Genomic DNA, 21,110 nt, shown 5'->3' on the forward strand with positions numbered 1-21,110 from the left:
CTGAGTCGCTCTTCCTCTTTTTTTTATCATTCAAATATTACCACATTAACCCTATAGAAAACAAAATGAACTAAAATTGACTAGAATAAAGAATAAAGTCTCATTTGGAAGAGCAAAGTACACAATATGGTGGAATGCCACCCTCCATAAACAGAATCAATAATAACTTTATTTAACCGTTATTGTACAAACATAAATATTTCCGCTCTACATAGAGTTTATGCATTTTACAGAGGACAGTTTATTTTCCTTTATTGTCCAGTAAACATTCTTGCATTGATTTGCACATCTCAGCATCAACTAAAACTTCACAGATGTGTCATCACATCTAGAAATGTTTAGATATGTTTTGCAGAACAGATATTTGGATATTTCATTAGCATGTATGTTTATGATATTCAGGGGACCCCAGCAACAGAACATTTTGATATACACGGCAAACACTGTGCATTCACAGCACTCACAGAAGCCCTAACACGGCTACCAAAACAGCCGAACAGTAAGGCAATAGATTACAGGCAGTCTCAGAGCGGCATTCCTTGATTGTGTTGAACGCCACAAACAAACATAAATCTAAAGCCTTCAGTCTCAGGACTACTACACGAATGGGTCTAGCCCACAAGTTCAGAGCAGTCCAAAGATTTCTCCTGTGAAAGGTGCAAAATGCAAAACAAACAAAAAATAGAAAGCTGCATTCATTATGAGGCAGGCTCAAATACAGCTTTTAAAGCCCTGTAAAGACTCCACAGTGCAATTTGTGCATATTCAGACAAGACACACACATACATGCATTACAAAGAATGAATTGATTCAAAGGGAATTGGGCCACAGCTGAGTTCAGTTCAACTACCATCGGGACACAGAAGGGTGTTTGCTATTTTTTCAGTCATGTATTGAAACTTGAAAAAGGCAAACTGTTAGGCCTGCACAAAGTCATTCATACAAGTTATATATTTACTTATATGCAGATATCAGTTCAAGAGCTCAATGGAGACGAGACTCAGGAGGCACATCTGCACAGGAGTATTGGAGACCACTAAATTCTCCCTGAGAATCAAATCATTAGAAAAATATTTCAGTCATTAACACCATCTCCCTACATTTCCCCCAGAGTCTAAAAGCAGCTTTATTTTATGTAGAATTAAGGCAACTATATTAATACTAGAGTTTTGTAGAACAACAAAGGGCAAAAACCCATTGAACTGGAGGGATTTTTGGGCTTCACATGCAATAGCTTTAAGTGCAACTTATTTTTTCCTTGTCAATAAAAAAAAAAAAAAATGCAAGTTTGGAACATTGGGGTGCCTATCCTGACAAATGTCATATCCAAATATACAAGATATTTGCTGACTGCTGCAGAGTAGATACATTAGCAACTACATTTTTCAAAAGAAATCCTAACTTAAACCTCTTTAGTGTTTTCTTTACAAAAACTTAAACTCCCCCCCCCCCCCCCCCCCCCAACCAACCTGATACAAACATTAAACATAAATGCTGAAAAATAATATATTTACTTAAATCACAACCACCACAACTACTGAATATCCTCCATTATAAATCCTCCTAAAAATTCAAGTCTGGTTTATTTTTTATTAAAATAAAGTGCTTAAATATGTTCCTTTACTAGAGTGTTATAGTCCTGTTTGAAATGTTTGCAAACTAATACTGGTGAGAAATTATATTTACACTGCAGTTGAACAGATAATTTATCAGTAAATTATCCAGGATTGTTTTAAAGTAAAAACAAATCAAATAGTAGCATTGCTTTCTCCAACTTAAGACCATACAGTGTCTACCTAGACATGGAACTCAACCCACCACATTTAAACTGGTGCTGAATTCTCAAACCCAGGTCATTTTATTCTCAAACTGACCCAGTGTTGAAACTTTTTTCTTAACGCTTGATTAGCTGCCAATCACCATTAGGAGTGTGTGCACATGTCTAGTATTCTTAATTTCAAGGACTCTTTTTTTTTTTATTTTTATTTTTTAAATATTAACTTTCAATGAATGTTGTAAACAACATTTAAAAAACAACAATGAAAAGCCCTCAACAATATTATTTGGACCATTTGATGAATAAGACATATGGTTCAAATATTTCCCTTGTTACACTTGTAACTTTTAAGATGTCAAAACTGGCATGTCAGTTAACGTAATAATACAAGTAATAAATTATGTGAGCGAAATGCAAGCATATGAAAGTGTGACTGAAAATGGGAGCCTTGCCCTGTCAGCCCTTTATTACAGAACACTGCCATCCAGTGGATGAATGAGTCAGTGATCATCAGGATTACTAGCATCATATCTGCCAAAGCATTTAGCACATTCAATTCCAGTTGTGCAGTTTAAATGAATAAGTTAATGGATGAAATATTATTTTCTTAGAGAAAAGTTGCATATACTAAATGCTTTAGTAAATCTGGCTCTTTGAATCCATCAGGTGTCTGGCCCTTCCTTTCCAAAAAGCATATCTTGCATATTATTGGTCCCAACTAAAATGTTACTACCACAACCTGGTGACCTCACATGACCTCAGGATTGGAATAAGGGAGCGTTGGGATCCAATACAGATGCCATTTTGAGGTGCTCACATTATACTTGCAGCTAGGATTGTTTGTTTGCCCTGTTCTAATATATTCCAGTTACTCTTACATTCACAGATCAAACGTCAGGTCTTTGACGCAAAGGTTTCTTCTTCCGATCATGCAAGCTCTTTCTTGGCCAAGTGTTGCTACACTTCCCCTTGAGTGCAAACCGGCCCTCTAGGACGATCTCTTTCACTGGTCCAAAAGAAAAGTTGAGAGGAAAAACAAAAGCCATTAAGGATTTAACAGTCTTTGGCTTCCCCTCACCGGGATTGGACGCCAAGGGTGATCTTTAGGTTCTCATAAACCACGTAGCTGATGCTAACAGCAGGGATGACCTTCATAAAGTTGGGTGCCAAGCCTCTATAGAGTCCAATTGCACCCTCTGTCCGTACAATGTGTCTGAAGAGACCAGTCATGGTCATCTGAGGGCTGCCTTCCTGAGAAGCCGCTAATAGATGGAGAACGAGAACAAAACGCAAGTGAAAATAAATCCATTAGACTGTGACAGAGAAACAATTATAGTTTCCTTTGTGAATGATAATAGTAGTAAAGAATCAAGGCTTGTAATGATGTATTTGAGAGGTTAAAGACTTACCTTGACCCTGCATACGTGTCCTCACTAAGGCTAATGGGTAGCTCGCTAACTGTCCACAAGTACTAGACATTGTACCACAGGCTAGCAGCACAAACACACCCGGATTGACACTGTCCGTAGCAAACCTCTGCAGCCATGAGTTCTTTAGTGTCTACAGATAAAGAAATAGAATAATATTTACAATATAAATTAATCATAAAATAATGATTATATGACATACATTTTAATAAATAAAATATAAAACATTAAATATAAAATATATATTAAAATAAATAAACGCATGCCGCCCGGAGTTGTCTTAGCATCATTTATTGCAACCACAAGTCCTTTAGAGTCTACAGATAAAAATAAATAAATAATAATATTAATTATAATTACATAACACATACTTTTTATTAAATAAAACATAAAATATATTAAACATTTAGAAGGTAAAAAACACACAAAAAATATTTTTTTGTGATTTTAATATTATTTATATGCCATTATAGTATTTGTTAATATTTTGAATAAGCTTTTATTTTTATATTTTCAGATTTAATTTTAGCTTTTTCAATTTTATTAGTCATATATATAAGCCATACATTGTTTCGTCTAAGCATTTTATTTCTATGCTTTAATTGAAACAATTCAGATTTATTTCAATTAATGGAACCTTTTTAATAGTTTTAGTTAACATCAACAACACTGATAAAAAAAAAAAAAAATAGAGTCCTTTTTTTTTTACTGTGTAAAAACCTACCTCATAAACAGCCAGGTCTATTCCAGCATAAGGGATGATACCCAGCATATTGGGAACATAACCCTTGTAGAAGGCTGTGAGACCCTCCTTCCTAAATATATATTTAGCACAGTCCGCGATCCCAGAGTACTGACCCGTCCTTCCCAGGGCAAGACGAGTCTTTAAAACCTTTAAAAACACACAAAAGTGTTTTTGTTAAAACTCCAAGAGATCTGAAAATGCAATACTTTGTTTGGTGTAGAAAGACATCACCAAAACTTGATTTAGTTTCAGATTCTGAGATGGCAGTTATTTCTTAAAAACTGGAATTTTTAAAATGATACATTACGGACACATGATACAAAGAATGCATGGGAGGTCTAGTGAAAGCATATGATTAATACTTATTATCTAAATGACAGAACAAAAAGCTTATTTTTCTTTCTCAAAGTAGTGCTTACATTTTCTTAAATGATTGTTTATGGTCTTACCTCCATGGGGTAGATGCTGCTCTGGGCAATTGCTCCTGCTAGAGACCCAGCAACCAGCCTCTCCAGGATCCCCAACGTCTCCTGATTACTGCCGATCAGCCGCTTAATCTGAAGAGCGGGGAAAAAGAGCTTTAGAAATCACAGATATAATAGCTACAAAGTTTTATTCAGTTTTTTTTCTGGCTAAAGACACCAAGAATGATAACTATAAAGATAACCATTACTATATTAACGTCCACACCAGCGAACAATATCGTTCTTTTTATTCTAAAGCGTGCAACCACTGATCTATATAGAATGACATATATATATATATATATAGTCATTCTATATAGATCAGTGCGTGCAACGCACTTTTGTCGTCTGTTGCTTTAAATGCTCGAGGTCTTTAAAGCAGGATGGATTCTGATTGGCTGTCAATGTTTTTATCGTTCATCAGCTGGGAAAAATCCTTCCAACAATATTTTTTCTCTGTGCCGTTATAAATATAGTTATTTATGTATTTTTACTTATAGTTATCATCCTTGGTGTGAACAGAGTTGTCAATGTAAACAAATCAACAAAAGAGATGCAACTGTTTGTTTACAAAAACAACATTAATGTTCTTTAAATATCAAATAGCTATGCTAAAACATATATTACATGTTTGAACAACAAGCTACCTGCTCATATGCCATGAATTTGATAGCAGACTCAGGTGCAATCTTCAAAACGTTGATACCGTTCCCTCGCCACAGTGACCGGACTCCACCCTCACGGATCATTTGGGCGAATCCTCTGGCGATACCCATGGAGTTGCTGCGGGTCGCGTGAACCTGCCAACATCGTTCCAGTGGTGAAACATCTCAATTTGCTGATAAATTGTTTCATTTAAGCATTTTAAGGTAAATTTACACCGGACAAGAGGTTCAATGTTCCATGAGTCTTATAAATTCAACATACTAAAGAATTTAAAGATGAACTGTAAAATCCAACAAACCAAACTGAAACAAGGCAATTTCTAATGTGCATGGTCATCCACCGAGGCACTCATCCAAAGAACAGAACATCATGTACTTTAGTGACTTTACACAGTTCACTCAGTAGCAGCGTCTCTGCAATGAAGTCCCTTCATAAAGAGGACACTGGTGACAGGGGATCTCACTAACACTTCAGTTCATGTACCACCCTAACTGGGGCTTGAAGAAAGCCTAGTATTTCAGCTCATGAGCCAAGATTAATTCATGGGTCATTTATTGTCTATTTCCAATAATGCTTTCTATTTATCAGAAACCTGAAAATGTATGTCTCCACAAAAATCAAGCAGCACTACAGCTCAGCATTTATAACAATGAGAAATGTTTCTTGAGCAGTAAATCAGCATATTAGAATGATTTCTGAAGGCTCATGTGACACTGAGGTCTGGAGTAATGATGCTGAAAATTCAGCTTTGACATTACAGGAATAAATTACAGTATTCAAAAAAGAAAACAGTTATCTTACATTGTAATAATATTTCACAATAGTAATGTTTTCACTGTATTTTTGATCAAATAAATATAGCCTTGGTGACCATAAGAGACCATATAATGAATGTACATTAGAGGTGACCATAAGAGATAATATCACATCACATAGGCCTATACATTTTCCAAACTTAAATGTGTATTATTCAGTAATCATATGATGTGTGCTATGTTTTATACAGGACTCATACCTGCATGAGAACTTTTAGGCGGTCCAGAGGTGCGGTACAGGTACGGGACACAGCACCTGCTCCACCTCCTGCTACCAAGTGTCGCCACAACATGCCCGTTTTCTTCTCCTCTGCTGTAAACTCATCAGGGACAATCATACTTTCCCCTACATCAAATATCTGTAGAGAGGAAATGACATCATGTACATGCAGGGGTGTCAAACTCAGTTCCTGGAGGGCCACAACCCTGCAGAGTTTAGCTTCAACCCTAATTAAACACACCTGATCCAGCTAATCAAGGTATTCAGGATTACTAGAAACTTCCAGGCAGGTGTTTTTGGAGCTGGTTGGAGATAAACTCTGCAGGACAGTGGCCCTCCAGGACTGGAGTTTGACACATGACATTGTACAGTGAGAACATAATGAATGGGACAATCAACCGGTTAGGTGATTTATCATTAGTACTAGAAAAATTTGAATGTATACGAAAAGATGAGAGATATCTGTCTTCAGCCGGGTTCACACTGAACGTTTTTGGACACGCTTTGGCCATCTGAGACAAATTTTGCAAATCCTAAAAGATTCCTCTGATACTAGGCTAAAATATGAAGTCTTTGACAGTTAGTTTGACATGTTCACTGACAGCCGATTAATGACCGTTGCGAAATTCTGGCAAAGTCAGAAGAGTTGAGTCACAGTCCTGCAGTGTGACTTCTATGACAACCGTCAAATTGTCTTTGTTTTTCAAGACAAGCCATGACAAAAATGTATGTTTTTAACGCATCTTGACTGTTGTACAGCCTGACATTAATGACACCTGAGATCTTACAGTGTGACATGGCTTACAGTGAGGATCATGATCGTACAGTCTGACATGCAACAATCGTAAAGGACCATTATAAATCGCACAGTGTGCACCTGGCTTTACTCTTTTTCACCATGACTATTTAAAAAATTTTTTATTTAGTTCTGTCTTTTTTGTAATATCCATTTATCCATTTTTATTTTCATTAGTTTTAGGGGGCTATATTTTATTAATTTTATTTATCAAATAACATACTGAATTTGTGATAACATCATAAAAGAAATCCAGAAATAATTGGCTTTTAATTTTCAAAAATCAAACTGACATTACTCTTTTGTAACACAAGTGACTTATCTGTCCACCTGGGTATAGGTGCTAGAATAATCCATGAGGTGGAATACATCTACCTCTCCTGTGTAAAAAAGGTCTCGTCAGTGACGTCAAAACACTGTTGATCTGTTTAACAGGATCAGACTGGATCACAGTGACGTCCTTTTGTCCCATTCATGGAGTATTTCAGGTGCAAGGAAACAAATTGAACTAAGCAGGCTTAGTAGGACTGAATGACTAAGGTGGAAGAGCATCTCCAGTTTTAATGAGATCTCTGGTGTACAGTATGTCAGTGATGCAAGTAAAGGCAATTTACATAACAAAGAGACTATAAAAAGTACCAAAACCTCCTGAAAGGAGCAATGAGAGACAGTTGGTGCTGAAAGCAAAGCTGGGAACTTTGAACTACATGGCAGGACGGTGTGGTCGTGTTTTACCGTGGAGTGTTTCCAGTAGAGGATGATTTCAGGAATGTTCTCAGCAGGGTGAAGCAGGTGGTAATCTCTCCACTCATTCCAGTCAATCGTCATCGTACCGTTTTGATCCATACTATTCAAATAAAAAGACAAATAGAGACCAAAAGTAAATAATATGTCCATTTCTTGTAAGCACTTTTTTGGCTCTTGGTAGCAGCTGTTGATTTTTTAAATAAGACCAGCTTGCAGTTAGATAAGAAACTGCTTAGACCTGCATTACTTCTAGCAAAATTAATCATATACAGTCAAGCGACTAGAAAATAAAATTATTCACATGCACAAACATCGCAGCCTTTTTATTTTGAATTCCTTCTTTAATAATTTTAAGAATATTTTCTTTTGCTAAAAGTTCTATTATTGACTTTCCCTTAAAAATGAATAATATTATTGAAAACCCTTAAATATATAAATCATTGGCTTATTCATTATTTCAAAAGCATCACCCATATGGGACAAAACAGATTCTGAGAGAAAGAGAGAGAGAGAGAGAGTATCAAATATGCAACATGAAATCGCAGAGATGAAAGTAGATGAAATGCAAATGCAGAGCAAGGCAAACATGCAGGGAAAAGACAGCTACTTACTACATTATAGGGGCACATATATTACCCCTCCTTATTCTGATAAGATGAGCAGCGAGACAGTGGGTGTGGGATCACAAGAAGGAGAGAGTGATAAAGAAACAGCACACGACCAAAGACATGTACACAGTCACACAGACAGAAAATAAAATAATAACTTTTATTATAGTAAGTGCTTCGTTTAATTAATTTTTTTTTTTTTGGGAGGGTTTTTAAATAAGCGTTAAAAACTCTTTGGAATTGACTGGTCAAAAAATGTTCAAGAAACATGCTGAAAAATGAGAACCAGGAGATGTGTTGTATAATCTGTGCTGGTTGATGTTTCTCAGTCACCTCAACACTATACAGATCAGTTAGGCCTGAATCATTAGGTAGGTATAAAAGACTTAAGAGAAAAAGGGAGATTGGCAGATAAAAAGCAGTTAAACAACTTACCTCTTGAGGATCTTTTCAGCCTGTTCCTCAGATATATGAACCCCAAGGTCTCTTAGTGACTGCATGATCTCCTGTGAGTCTATGCGACCTGCAGATTTAAAAGAAAATGTGGTGAAACTGAAACAATTGTCCATTTTAAAGGGGTCATGAATTGAGAAATCAAATTTTCCTTGATCTTTTGAGGTCATTGTACTATAAAAAAATATCCTGTAAGTTTTAAAACTCAAAACAGTTTTTATAAAAACCAAGCTCCCAAAAATGTTTTCATGCCTTAAAATAGCTTGAAAGTAACACCCTTGCATCATTTAGTATACTAGGATCCATAAAAAAAATGCAAATTATCCCCGCCTTCACTCACTCACGCCAGCACAGAGATTCACTCGGTCAACTTACTGAGGTAAATGCTCCACAATGGTATCATTCTTTACAACATCGAACACATAAAGGTAATTAATATGATTAGCTTTTTGATTGACAACGTTATCAAACAGCTAATAGTGTTGTTAAATGTTACACAAACCAAGCTGTTATGCAAGCTGCCTTCTAAAAAAATCAGTATCCTTAGAAACGCTTTGAACATCATAGAACGTCAGTGAAAAACTTACCATCGTTCTTTCGGTCAAGACTCTTGAAGACCAGCCTCAGTTTCTTCTCATGGTCCCTCAGGTAGTGCACAAACTCCTCAAAGTCCAACTGACCATCCAAGTCTTTGTCTCCAGCCTTGACGATTTTCTGAAACACATATGCAGAAATCTAAACCTCAAGATAGAACAACATTTTTTGAGGACAGTGAGCCGGTGTTGTTCGGGGTGTTGAGCTAATGGGGCACTAGGGACAGACATATGGCCTTTGTTTGCTGAAGATAGCATTGAACGGACCATGTTTAACATTCTCGTGAGCATCAGCTTTATGAGGCCCATCTTGATAACATTTGACCTTTAGGACACAAGCTGTCTGAACCATTGAGCAGCATATAATTGGAGGTAATGGAAAGAGATGGAAAAGAAGAATTAATCATTGACCTGAAGTGTTCTGGAAGGACAGAAACAAAAGAAAGTGTGTTTCCAGTTTTAATGGCTGATGTTGCTCAGACAGTGCGTGTACCTTATGGGGTGACAAAATCATTGGTCTGTCCACTACTTAACTTTTTCAACCACAAGCAGACAAATGAACACCCCACCCAGTGACATCAGCACTTCAGAATGAGCCACTGAAAACTAGAACACGAGTCAGATCATTTATGTTACTTTCTATTATGAGATTAGAGACTATTGCATAATGATACCTTAGCTAAACATAAAAAAAAGTGTAGAAGTGTCTGAATAAAATTTCCCCTCTACTGTACATAGACTACAAGAACTCATAGCCATACAAGCACATACAGTCCATAAATGAGTACTTTTTGAACTGTGCTCATTAAATCTATACCACAGGAGGCCATACTGTTAACTATATATAAGCAAATATGATAACAATAACAACAATTATAATAATCCATTAATTAATCATCATTCAAGAGATATTGCTGATTAAAATGGCCATGACAGACAGGTACATGTAATCAGAAGCCATTCAGAATCTGTCATGTCTGACAGTCTAATGTCCATCATTTAGACCGTCAAGATCACAGGCCTCCAGCCTGTGTCTCAAATAGCCCTGTCAGTGTAAAGTAGCTTAAAGATAGACATCGTCTTCACACACTCAATCCGGACGCTGCAATGACTCAACTGCAGACAAGTGGGTCATGAGAATGGAAACGAGATTTGGGGGTTATTAGCCTTCTGAAGTTCAGATGGTCTGTGACAACGACCATCAATACTCTAATAGAATGAATCTGAAGAACCAGAAGGGAAACGCTTGCAATCTGACTATTACATTCTATAATATAAATATTAAAGTTCCTTTAAGTTTACAATATCGATTATTGACATTTTGTGCAAATAAAAGGACATTTGATGTCCAAGCCATTTATCAAATAAAAGTGAGCTCGAACTCTGTAAAGGACACAGGAAGGGAGCTCAGGTCTTGGGCTCATAAGGACTTTTTTTTTTTTACATTGAAACTAATTTTCCTCAATTTCTATAAAACACCAAACCCATAGGTTACATTTTGGTAACTAAACCGAAAACCATTAAAAATCATTTTCGGTAATTTAAAAGTAACTTAATTATTATTATTATTATTTATTTTTTTAGAAATGTTACCTTGGCAAGTAACTGAAATAAATAAGTTTACAGTAGGTCAAATTGACTGAAATAACAGTTATAAAATTGAAATTACAGTAATAAAATTAACTAAAAAACTAAAACTGAAATAACAATAATAGAAAGATTATAAATGTAAATGTAAAAAATAAAAACTAATTCAAAATATGAATAAATATTATAATAGTATATAAATAATACTAAAATAAAACTGTATGAGGCTAGGCAAAACAAAATGTTATTACATCGAGAAACACACTAAACAATCTTTTTTTAACATAATACAGATAACATACCTTTCGCCATTTCCTGTAAGAATCGAACTCTTGTGATGGAAGAAATAAACTCAACTTAAAAAGGGACTTCAGCTGTGCCGGTAAACTATCAGATTCAAAATACTCAAATTCTACCCGTTCTGAGATATGGGCAGGCACGTAAAGGCACAAACACAACATGTTCACCTTAAGAAAAAAACATGACAACTAAAAACTTAAAGGCAAGGTAAGAAAGATACATATGTACACAGCTCTTGACTGTTCTTGAAGTAACCAGGACTATGATGCAGGAATTTCTTACACATGGGATTAGGGGACGTCTAAAACCCGCCCATTTTAAGGCTTGAACTGCAACTTGCAATGTAATTGGCTCAAGTCATTTACAGCATCACCTTCTCACACGGCTTATCGGTGTATCAGTCTTAAAGGTTGACAGTCATGTAACAGCACAATTCTGGAAAATTCACATACTTAAAATAAGGAAAACAGACAGAATTTTATTTGATTAATCATCTAATTCAACAATTACTTTATAGGAAAAAAACACTAATATATATATATCTATCACTTAATTTCAGATCCCATAAATTACCCATTTCAAAATACATTTTAACAAAACTCTCCATATGTGACCCTGGATCACAAAAAGTCGCACGGGTATATTTGTGGCAATAGCCAACAATACATTGTATGGGTCAAAATTATCGATTTTTCTTTTATGCCAAAAATAATTAGGATATCAAGTAAAGATCATGTTCCATGAAGATATTTTGTAAATTTCCTACCATAAATATACAGAAAAAATTTGTGAGTGAATGCAGCACAATCGTGAACATAAATTGACAACTTAAAAAGCGATTTTCTCAATGTTTAGATTTTTTTTGCAACTTCAGATTCCAGATTTTCAGTTGTATCTCAGCCCAGTACTGTCCTATCCTAACAAACCATACATCAATGGAAAGCTTATTTATTCAGCTTTCAGGTGATGTATACATCTCAATTTTTAAAAATTGACCAATGTGACTGGTTTTGTGGTTCCTAAGGGACACTATCTGTTCAGCAACAACTAATTAGTGAAATTGGTGGTCAGAAAACATGAAACTGAGCACTTTACTGAGCGGTTTGTGATTAATCTCATTGGTCCCTAGAGATAACAGAAAATCCATCTGATAACACACATTTGTAATGGGGTTTAATCATGTCACTAGCACATGATCTGTCACTAATTAATCTGACTCTGACCAGGTGAAATATTTCTGACAGTATTTAAAGTCAGTTTTTAATGTTGTTTATATGTCTATGTGTTGTTTTATTATGCTTTAAGACAAAACATGTGCAAATTCATAAGTCAACACCATTGTTGAGTATTTTCTTCTTTAAACTGCAGTGAAAAAAAGACGTGGTTTGAAATCGCAGTTGTTCTCTACGTCACAAGCATGTTGTAACCAATCACGTCATCGTGTCATCGCATATCATTAACTGCTCTGAAGCAGGGGAGTCTCAAGAGAAACCAGGTTATCCCAGTATATTTTTCTGTTGATATGAAAAAAAACCTGGTAATTTTAGCAATATAGCTGGCGAATTATGTATATGATGTATATTATGAACTACTGTACATGCCTTTCTCCACTGATGTTTTAAGTTGTTCAAATCATATCAATTATCGTTGTGTGTCCGACATTGTAAAGAGCGATACATTAAATGCATTACCATTCTGATACATCGGCTTATAGACGATGTATAATTCACTCATCCACTTCTTCTGACTCAGTTTCTGTTTCATACATGTTAAACATGAATTAGGCAATACCAGTATTTCCACTTGCCATTGTGCAATGTGTACTACAGTAAAGTTAACTGAGTGGATCAGGTATTCTGAACTGGTGTGATTGAGTAGAGGCTGCGATAGATCCTACTAAATGAACTAAATGATCCCTACTAAATGAAGCAAGGGTGTAATATGTCATTTTGGTGTTCAAAGATGAGTTTTAAGGGATAGAATAGGACTACAGGGGGACTTTAAAAAGCAACAGAGGCTGTAACACACTAAGGCCCGGTTTCACAGACAGGGCTTAGACTAAGCCAGGATTAGACCATAGATCAATTAGGACATTTAAGTAATTTTTATAAACATGCTTAGAAAAAAACATTACCGATGTGCATCTTAAAACTAAAAAGGCACTGATATATTTTTAAGATATTTATATTTATAAGTTTATTTCAGTGGAAACAGCTCAGACTTACATTTTAGTCTAGGACTAGTCTTAAGCCCTGTCTGTGAAACCAGGGGTAAAGATGTGAAGCAATAATTAGGGAGGACCAAGCTAATTTTACATGCATAGTAGGACTTTGCTTAAGTCTAGAAAATAAATAAATAAATAAATCACACAATTAAATGCAGACTATAAGCTGTTTGACTGTTCCTTTAATATAATTACAATAAAAACAAGTGGTATTTCAGAACTTTTCCTGATACTATAACAGGCATAACCTCTTATTGAGTAAATTATTATTTAGAGTTCAGATCATGTGCAAATGTCTGTTGGACTATCTGAAATTATTTCATTACAATGCTCCTGTTTTCTCAGACACCTATATGACATGAAGACAATTTGATTAAAATAATAGCTTTTTACTATTTTTAATTTTTTTTTTTTTTTTAAAGTCTGAGTTGAAAAGACTTAGATCAAGAATCATAATGTGAAATAAATTGCAATAATCTTATCTCACTGATCATATAGCAGTTGAATTGTTATCACATTTGCCCTCTGGTCTCTGGAATATAGGCTAATGCATGCGCATTATAAAGACTTATGTGGTAATTCTCTTTGTAATACCTGCTGGAGATCCTTAGGAGGCGCCACCATAATCAGCACTGTAGTTTTCCTTGTGGATGTGCTCTTTACTTGATCGACTGAATCTGCCTGTGTACCTGGTTTCTTCTGGCCTTCTTTTATTGCAGCATCTTCTACGTTTCGTTCCTTAAGTCCATCATGTGGCCCTGTGGCACCATGCTCGCATGCGGTTATTCCCAGAAACCACTGGGAAAGGGACGACCACAGTTCCTTAAGCATCTTCGTGAAGATGCTCCTAGTCTGTTTACTCTTGAGAACTTATGAGTTTGTGTATTTGATCAATCACAACATCCAGCAGTGGTGTGAGTTTTTGTTGTACCTAGGTATTTGTAAGAACTATCAATTTAAGTCTACAGATGTTTTATGTGAGTGTATAGAAAGAAACTGCTTAGGCAGTCATATGTGAGGCCAGGAGGATGAGGGCAGATGAGGACACTGCCGCACAATTTCCAAAACTCACTGGCATATCCGACAGAATTTCCACAGTAACACAGTGACTAAGTCAAAACTTTGAAATGCAGTATATGACCAGTTCCAATAACTGCTCTGAAATCATCTCGAACCTAGAGCATCTTTCCACAACAAACTGTCCAGAAAACTTTCCAAAAAAATTGTTCTTTGCAGAGTGCAAAAACATGCAGGTAAAAAAAAGAGAAATCATTCACTCTTCAAGTGACTCCACACCACTGCACAGTAGCCAAAAACATGAAAAAAGACAACTTAACTAAAAGAATCTGAAATCCTCACAATCAATTTAACTATAAAGCGATTCCATGTTTCAAGTGCGTGTATTCCTTGGTGCCTACAAGCTTCTGCAGGTTGGCTGCATCTATAGCCGGCAAAAAGTGATGCAGTGAAAAAAGCTGCAACCTCACTGCAGCTGTGCCTCAGCCAATCAGAGCGCTCCACACTGGCTGCCCCTGCCTGACAATTCACAGGCAGCCAATCAGAGGATGAAATATAGCCATTTGATGGAGTGATCTCTCACTCACCCAGCAATGAGGAAATTCTGCTGACTCTTTTTTCTATCATCATCAGGATCTCCCCTGTATCGCCTCCATGGTGATTCCAAGCACTTCTAACACTTTAATACGCACCTATACAAATCTACCTCATTCATTCATTTATCAGCATGTTGAAACCAAATCTTTTTTTAAAATGTATCTGGGCATGCACAGCAGGACATTTTAATTTTAACAAATACATCTTCCCTCCTTCATTTTACTTGTAAATGCCAGGATTTCAATACAGCTCATTTGAGCACAATCTCTTTCTATTGATCAGACTAAAACTGCAGCTGCACCACAATTTATTTCACAGGGAGGTCTAAGATCAATATTCAGATCTCAGGAACCTACCTTTTTTTGCAAATTACACAGGGATACAAATTGTATGCATGTATATGATTATAATAACTATGTAGTTATCATATATATATATATATATATATATATATATATATATATATATATATATATATATATTTTTTTTTAAAGGGTTAGTTAGTTCACCCAAAAATGAAAAATCTGTCATTAATCACTCACCCTCATGTCGTTCGTTTTAGTGCTGCAACGTTCGTGCTGCATAAAACATGAGAATGAACCTCATTGGTTCTCGCAAGTCAAGCGAACTTGCTTGAGCTTACGCTTACCACAACTGATGAGTGAGCTAATGAATGTGAATAAAAGCCTAAAAATAAAAGCCTATAAAACCAATTTATATGGATTAGTTTTATGATCTCTTTATGAACATTTTGAAGCATCAAAGTGGTAGTTGCGTAGCTGTCAATGGAGGGACAGAAAGCTCTCAGATTTAGCCTAATTAAAAATAGCTTCATTTGTGTTCCAAAGATGAATGAAAATCTTACAGGTTTGGAACGACATGAGGGTGAGTAATTAATGACAGAATTTTTAAATCCAATAAAATGAGCAAGTGAGACAAAGCCTGTCCTCAATAGGCCATTAGAGGAAATGCACAAAAAAACTGACTTCATATGAGGTTCAGGTGCACTTCAGTGATGTTACTGGTAAATAAATAATTTTCCCAATCACTGTAGTGGTTCCCCCTTTCCTCCAGGGGGCCCTTGCACTCCTAAACTATTAATATGTGACGACACAGAGATCCTAAATTATTCACCCAGACCTTTGAATGTGATGAGAGGTCTGGCTGCCAGCTTTTACTGCACTTAATTAAAAATATAAAACAAAAAATAGATTGAAAATAAAGATAAAAAGCATGAGAAGGCACAAGTATCTAGACAGAACATAAAAGGCATCATTATTGTATTTGAATGGAGAGGATTAGCTACTGAAGAAGGTTTCTAGCAGACTCTAATGTAATGATCCACTGAGGAAATGATTTTCTGATGCGGGTGGAACTGGATAGCTCTATATGTGGCAGTTTGACATCGTTCTGTTTGACTTTTAAGCAGTTACTGTGCGATAAAAGTGAAAAAAGTGTCTACAAAGCTGTTAACCTATTTAAGATTCATTTAAAAACTCTTATAATTAAAGACCTATAGCTTCTTATGTTTCTTTAACCTCTATCTTTGAATGTCTTTGAATAGAAAAACTATGAGCCAGGTCCTGTTCTTACATATGGCTAGTGCTGTATTATTTGCATTTATTTTCTCACTGCATCTGCAAATCCAGCATGCAAATTAAGTCAAGAATCCACAAGTGCAATCCACCCATGATCATTTAAGTGCTAGGAAATTATTCTTGCCCTCCATAATTGAAGCAGCAGATTTCATTCATCTGCGGGAGAGGTTATGAATTATGCAGTAAACTCTCTTGACCTTCATAATAAAACATGTAATAACACAGTTACTGGTCTATTTGAGCAGTGCCAACAAATCTAAGCTGGTCCACTATAGAGGAACTTTCGGTTTTGTTCAAAGTGCTTTTGTTAGTTGTCAAACAAAAGAATTCTTGATGCGCAAAAAACTGCACCCAGGCTTTTGTCCAAGACTGCCGTCATCCCAAAAAAAAAAAGTCTGACCTTAAGGAAACCAAGTCTCACTCAAACCATCAAGCTTTAGAAAACACCCATAGATCAGTATCAGTAATGTGGAATGCAGAACATGCTTGTCTTCATTATAAGCCAATGAGTAAACCACCTCTGAAACTTTCCCTCAATTCATATTCTGAAAGCCTTAAAATTATGCTCTATGTAAATTATAAATTTAGTCACCTCCAACCCTCCCCCATCACAGAGGGAGAGACGGGGGAGGAAGAGGGAGAGCTGCCGGGTGGTTCCGTCCCGTCTCGTGACTCAGCTACAGAAACAGGCCACATTCCAGGTGATCAGTATCCAAGATCTGAATCCCTGATGTACAGGATGCTCCTTTCCCAACATGCTGCTCTGGCTAATTGATATGAAGTAGTTGTATAGCTTATTGTATTTCCTGAAGGACTGATTCTGAAAGTGAAACATTTTCTGCCTTCTCTCACGTCACATTCCACAAATTTATGTTGCGCTTTAAAATATTACAATCACCCAAAGCAGGTTCTGTGTATTCTTACCACTCGGTGAAACTTTACCACTATTGTTTATCCTTATTATGTTGCTCTGAATGTTCTCAAGAGACTCTTTTCAATTATGCATTTCCTTCTCCTTTGCACAATTGCACTGTAGTCTAGATTCATATCTAATAAACTTGATAGTGAAAGTTACACGGAACTCTGAGTCTGAATAGAAAACAAGATGTCAGTATATGGGCATCCTCAATAATGCTTATATATATATATATATATATATATATATATATATATATATATATATATATATAAATATAAAAAATATATAATATTAAAACAATAAAAATTAATAAAAATACATATATCTTTTTATTAGAAAAAATATTCCACAGTGTCTGACAGCTGTTGTTCCAGCTAAATAAGGATAAAGACATCTTTTATTGACTAAAATTCAACTAAATATGGCTCCTTAAATGTATATTTTGGGTGGACAGAAACCCACACGACTGCCCCAAAACAGAAACTATGCTACAAAAACTGCAATTAATATCATGATGTGTAAGCCTTGCTAGTGTTCACCTAACAATAAAGGTCTTTTTGCCATATGTCCACATCAAACACACTGAAAACAAGTGTAATCCTCTCTAGGAAAAATAGCAATCCTCTTCACACAGTGGAGAGAAAGGGGCACAGCTGTCTTTTGTGGCACTGTATTAAGCAAATGTCACTCAAATCTGCTGGTTTAGTGAGCAGCCTCACACGAGAGCTGTGAAAGTAAGGATCTAATGGTCTGGAAGTACAAAACTTCTGTTCTGGGGTTTAATAAATAATCATTTATAAACTAAACGTGTTATTTTAAAGGGTTAGTTTCCCCTTAAGCCATCCTAGGTGTATATGACTTTCTTCTTTCAGCCATATCCTAGCTCTTCCAAGCTTTTTATTGGGAGTGAATTGTGCTAGTTTTTTTAAATAATGACTGGCTTCCAGTAACGGCCGTATGCAAGTCGAGTTCTGGCAGAAGAGTGACCTCTGACCCGACGCATGACAAAAGATGTAGGAGTTAGCATAAGCTTAGGTGAGAGTAGACAACTCTCGCGGTTCAAACAAATAGGGCTGGGTAACAGACTCAAGCTTCTCTTATATCGAAATCCTTAAACATTTCTCATTAAAAATTCTAATTTGTGACCCGTGTTTTAATTTGCTCTATCCTCTGCTCTTCCGTGTTCATCAATACATCATGCGTCGGATCCATAGACAGTAAAAGAAATCAGAGGTCACTCTTCCGCTGGAATTCGACATACGGGCATTACTGGAAGCCAGTGATTATAGTTTATAAAGTTGTAAACAAAAATACATCACTTCGCTTCAGAAGGTCTTTATTAACCCACTGGAGCCGTATGGATTACTTTTATGATGGATGGATGCGCTTTTTTGGGTTTCAAAATCTATGGTACCATTTACTCCCATTATAAAGCTTGGAAGAGCCAGGATAAGTTTTAATATAACTCTGATTGTGTTTGGCTGAAAGAAGAAAGTCATATAGCCTACACCTATTAAATTATGGGATCATTTTCATTTTTGGATGAACTAACCTCTTTCCTAATCCTCTCAATGTGTTTAATTTGACCTATAAACCCATCATAAAATTCCATCATTTAATTCAATAATTCAATCGTGCTGGATATAAAGGAGATAAAATCACTCACCATTAGTTCGTGTTCAGTGCGATGGACGCCCAGCTTTTTCAGTCCGATGGTCAGGTCGTTGACACAGATTCCTCCGTCTCTGTTGACATCCAGGATCTGGAAGAGCACCTTGAGTCGGTGCTCCTGCTCGGGTCCCCCGCACACCGGGCACGGGCAATGATGCGGGGAGTCGCAGGACTCATCATATCCGTGGTCTGAGAGTGATGTTGCGGCTAGTGTGGAGCCCACAGTCCGGCCACCACCTCCGGGATCCGAGCCCTGATACTCCTCCGAGCGGCACTGGCAGAAAACTCCGCTGAGCAACGGAGAGACGAAAGAGCCACGCTGATGCATTTCACCCGGGCTGAACTCCAGACAGTGTCACGTAGAGTCTCTGTGTGAGCGAGCGTAGGGGGAGCGTGAGCCTGTGGCTGGTTACCCGATCGTTTTCAGTCAAGATGCGTGACAGATGTGCACTGAGATAAGCTTCCAAATACGTCTAAAGAGTTATCTATTCCACAAGAGCCTCTTTACTTCAACTATTGGTTTGATATGTTTTGGAGTAAGTTTCAAAATGGATCGCTCGTTCACTCGCTATAGCAGCGGCGGCGGCATTCAGGGCTCCGGGTCATAGTGATGAGCTGGAAGAATGTCCCAACGATACTCCGGGTTTTAGAATGTCAAAAAGCGCAGACAAATCAGCTTACTCCGGCATTTACATCGCTCTGAATCTCTTTCCGGATACAAATCCCTTAGTTTGTGAATTTCTAAAGGTAATCCGGTTTGAATTGGCGGTCTGGATGACAGCTGATGCAACGAGAATGCCGGTAAGGCGGGCGGAGTCTCGTGTTCGACCGGAAATGAGTAACGAAATGAAAGGGAAGGGGCCTTTGAAGCGGGAGGGGCCAATGATGTGCGTGATGGACACATGCAGTTACCAATCACTTTTGTATACGTGTCACGCCCCAATATTTCTTTTTCCCCTCTGTAATTAGATAATAATAATAATAACAATATAAATATTATTATTATTAGAATTACTATTATTTAGAATTCATTATTGTGAATTATGATATTATAGATATTATTTATCTAGCAAATGCAGATTTGTAATTGTATGCTTGTGTGTGTAATATGCTGTTAAATTTGACCCTGGAACCCTACTTTTAAATATTCCAGTGGGCAAACACCTACATTTACCCATCATCACTCAGAATCATAATACATCACAGGCTAGTGATCAAATTCCCCCCAAAAAATATTTAAGAGAGACGCCTGCTGGACAAATCATAGAATGCAGTTTTCTGCTGTTTAAATTAGGATTTGAATTTCCTTTAAAGACAATTTCCTAAAGTGCAATTAGCTTTTTATACTGGGGAAACACACCAATAAGTTAATAACAACAGCTTTGTGTCTGAGGATTATTAATACTGCACTGTAAAAAAAAGTTTCTGCCTTACATTTTTAAGTACAATCAACTTGGATGTTTAAGTCATTTCAACTTAAATTGTATTAACTTGACTTTAAAAAATGTTGAATATTGTCTAACTTATGAAAACATATAAACATTTTTTACAGTGTGTCTTCTAAATAATGAAGGCCGGTTCAGCCACAAGAGTTGAAAGATTGTATAAAATCTGGCAGACTTTACCAAAAGCAAACTGTGATACAAGCATCTTGAAAGACATGGGTTTGATAAACTTCAGAAGAACCTGATGCATACAATATTGCATTTGCATTAATTATCTATGGTATTGATGTAACTGTGAAGAAGTAAACTGACCACAAGTTTCATTCATGACCGATTCTGTGTATTTGAACTATTTGAACAAATCTTAGTTAATTTCTAAGTTTCAGGAATAAAATCACTCCATTCAGCCATGTTTGCACATTTGTTGCCTTCCAGTAGACC

At 36.4% G+C, this 21,110-nt stretch overlaps 1 protein-coding gene across 6 annotated transcripts; it reads right to left on the reverse strand.

Annotated features, from left to right (window-relative positions):
* Nucleotides 1-148: 148 nt before the first annotated feature.
* slc25a25b (solute carrier family 25 member 25b) lies at nt 149-20,064 on the reverse strand. Of its 6 annotated transcripts, none has more exons than XM_079871667.1 (11): nt 19,220-20,064; nt 9,306-9,432; nt 8,701-8,788; nt 8,269-8,304; nt 7,646-7,757; nt 6,095-6,253; nt 5,061-5,213; nt 4,399-4,506; nt 3,929-4,096; nt 3,187-3,337; nt 1,992-3,039 (listed from the first exon to the last, which is right to left on the reverse strand). In XM_079871667.1, exons 1-11 carry the CDS (start codon nt 19,550-19,552, stop codon nt 2,852-2,854), a joined length of 1,623 nt encoding a protein of 540 aa, XP_079727793.1. In that variant the 5' UTR covers nt 19,553-20,064; the 3' UTR covers nt 1,992-2,851. The 6 variants fall into 6 exon arrangements, with proteins under 6 accessions (XP_079727798.1, XP_079727793.1, XP_079727795.1 ...); XM_079871669.1 differs by lacking the exon at nt 19,220-20,064 and adding an exon at nt 14,017-14,315; XM_079871671.1 differs by lacking the exon at nt 19,220-20,064 and adding an exon at nt 11,201-11,465.
* Nucleotides 20,065-21,110: the final 1,046 nt, after the last annotated feature.

Source organism: Squalius cephalus (genome assembly GCF_949319135.1).
Source record: "Squalius cephalus genome assembly, chromosome: 5".
NCBI lineage: Eukaryota > Metazoa > Chordata > Actinopteri > Cypriniformes > Leuciscidae > Squalius > Squalius cephalus.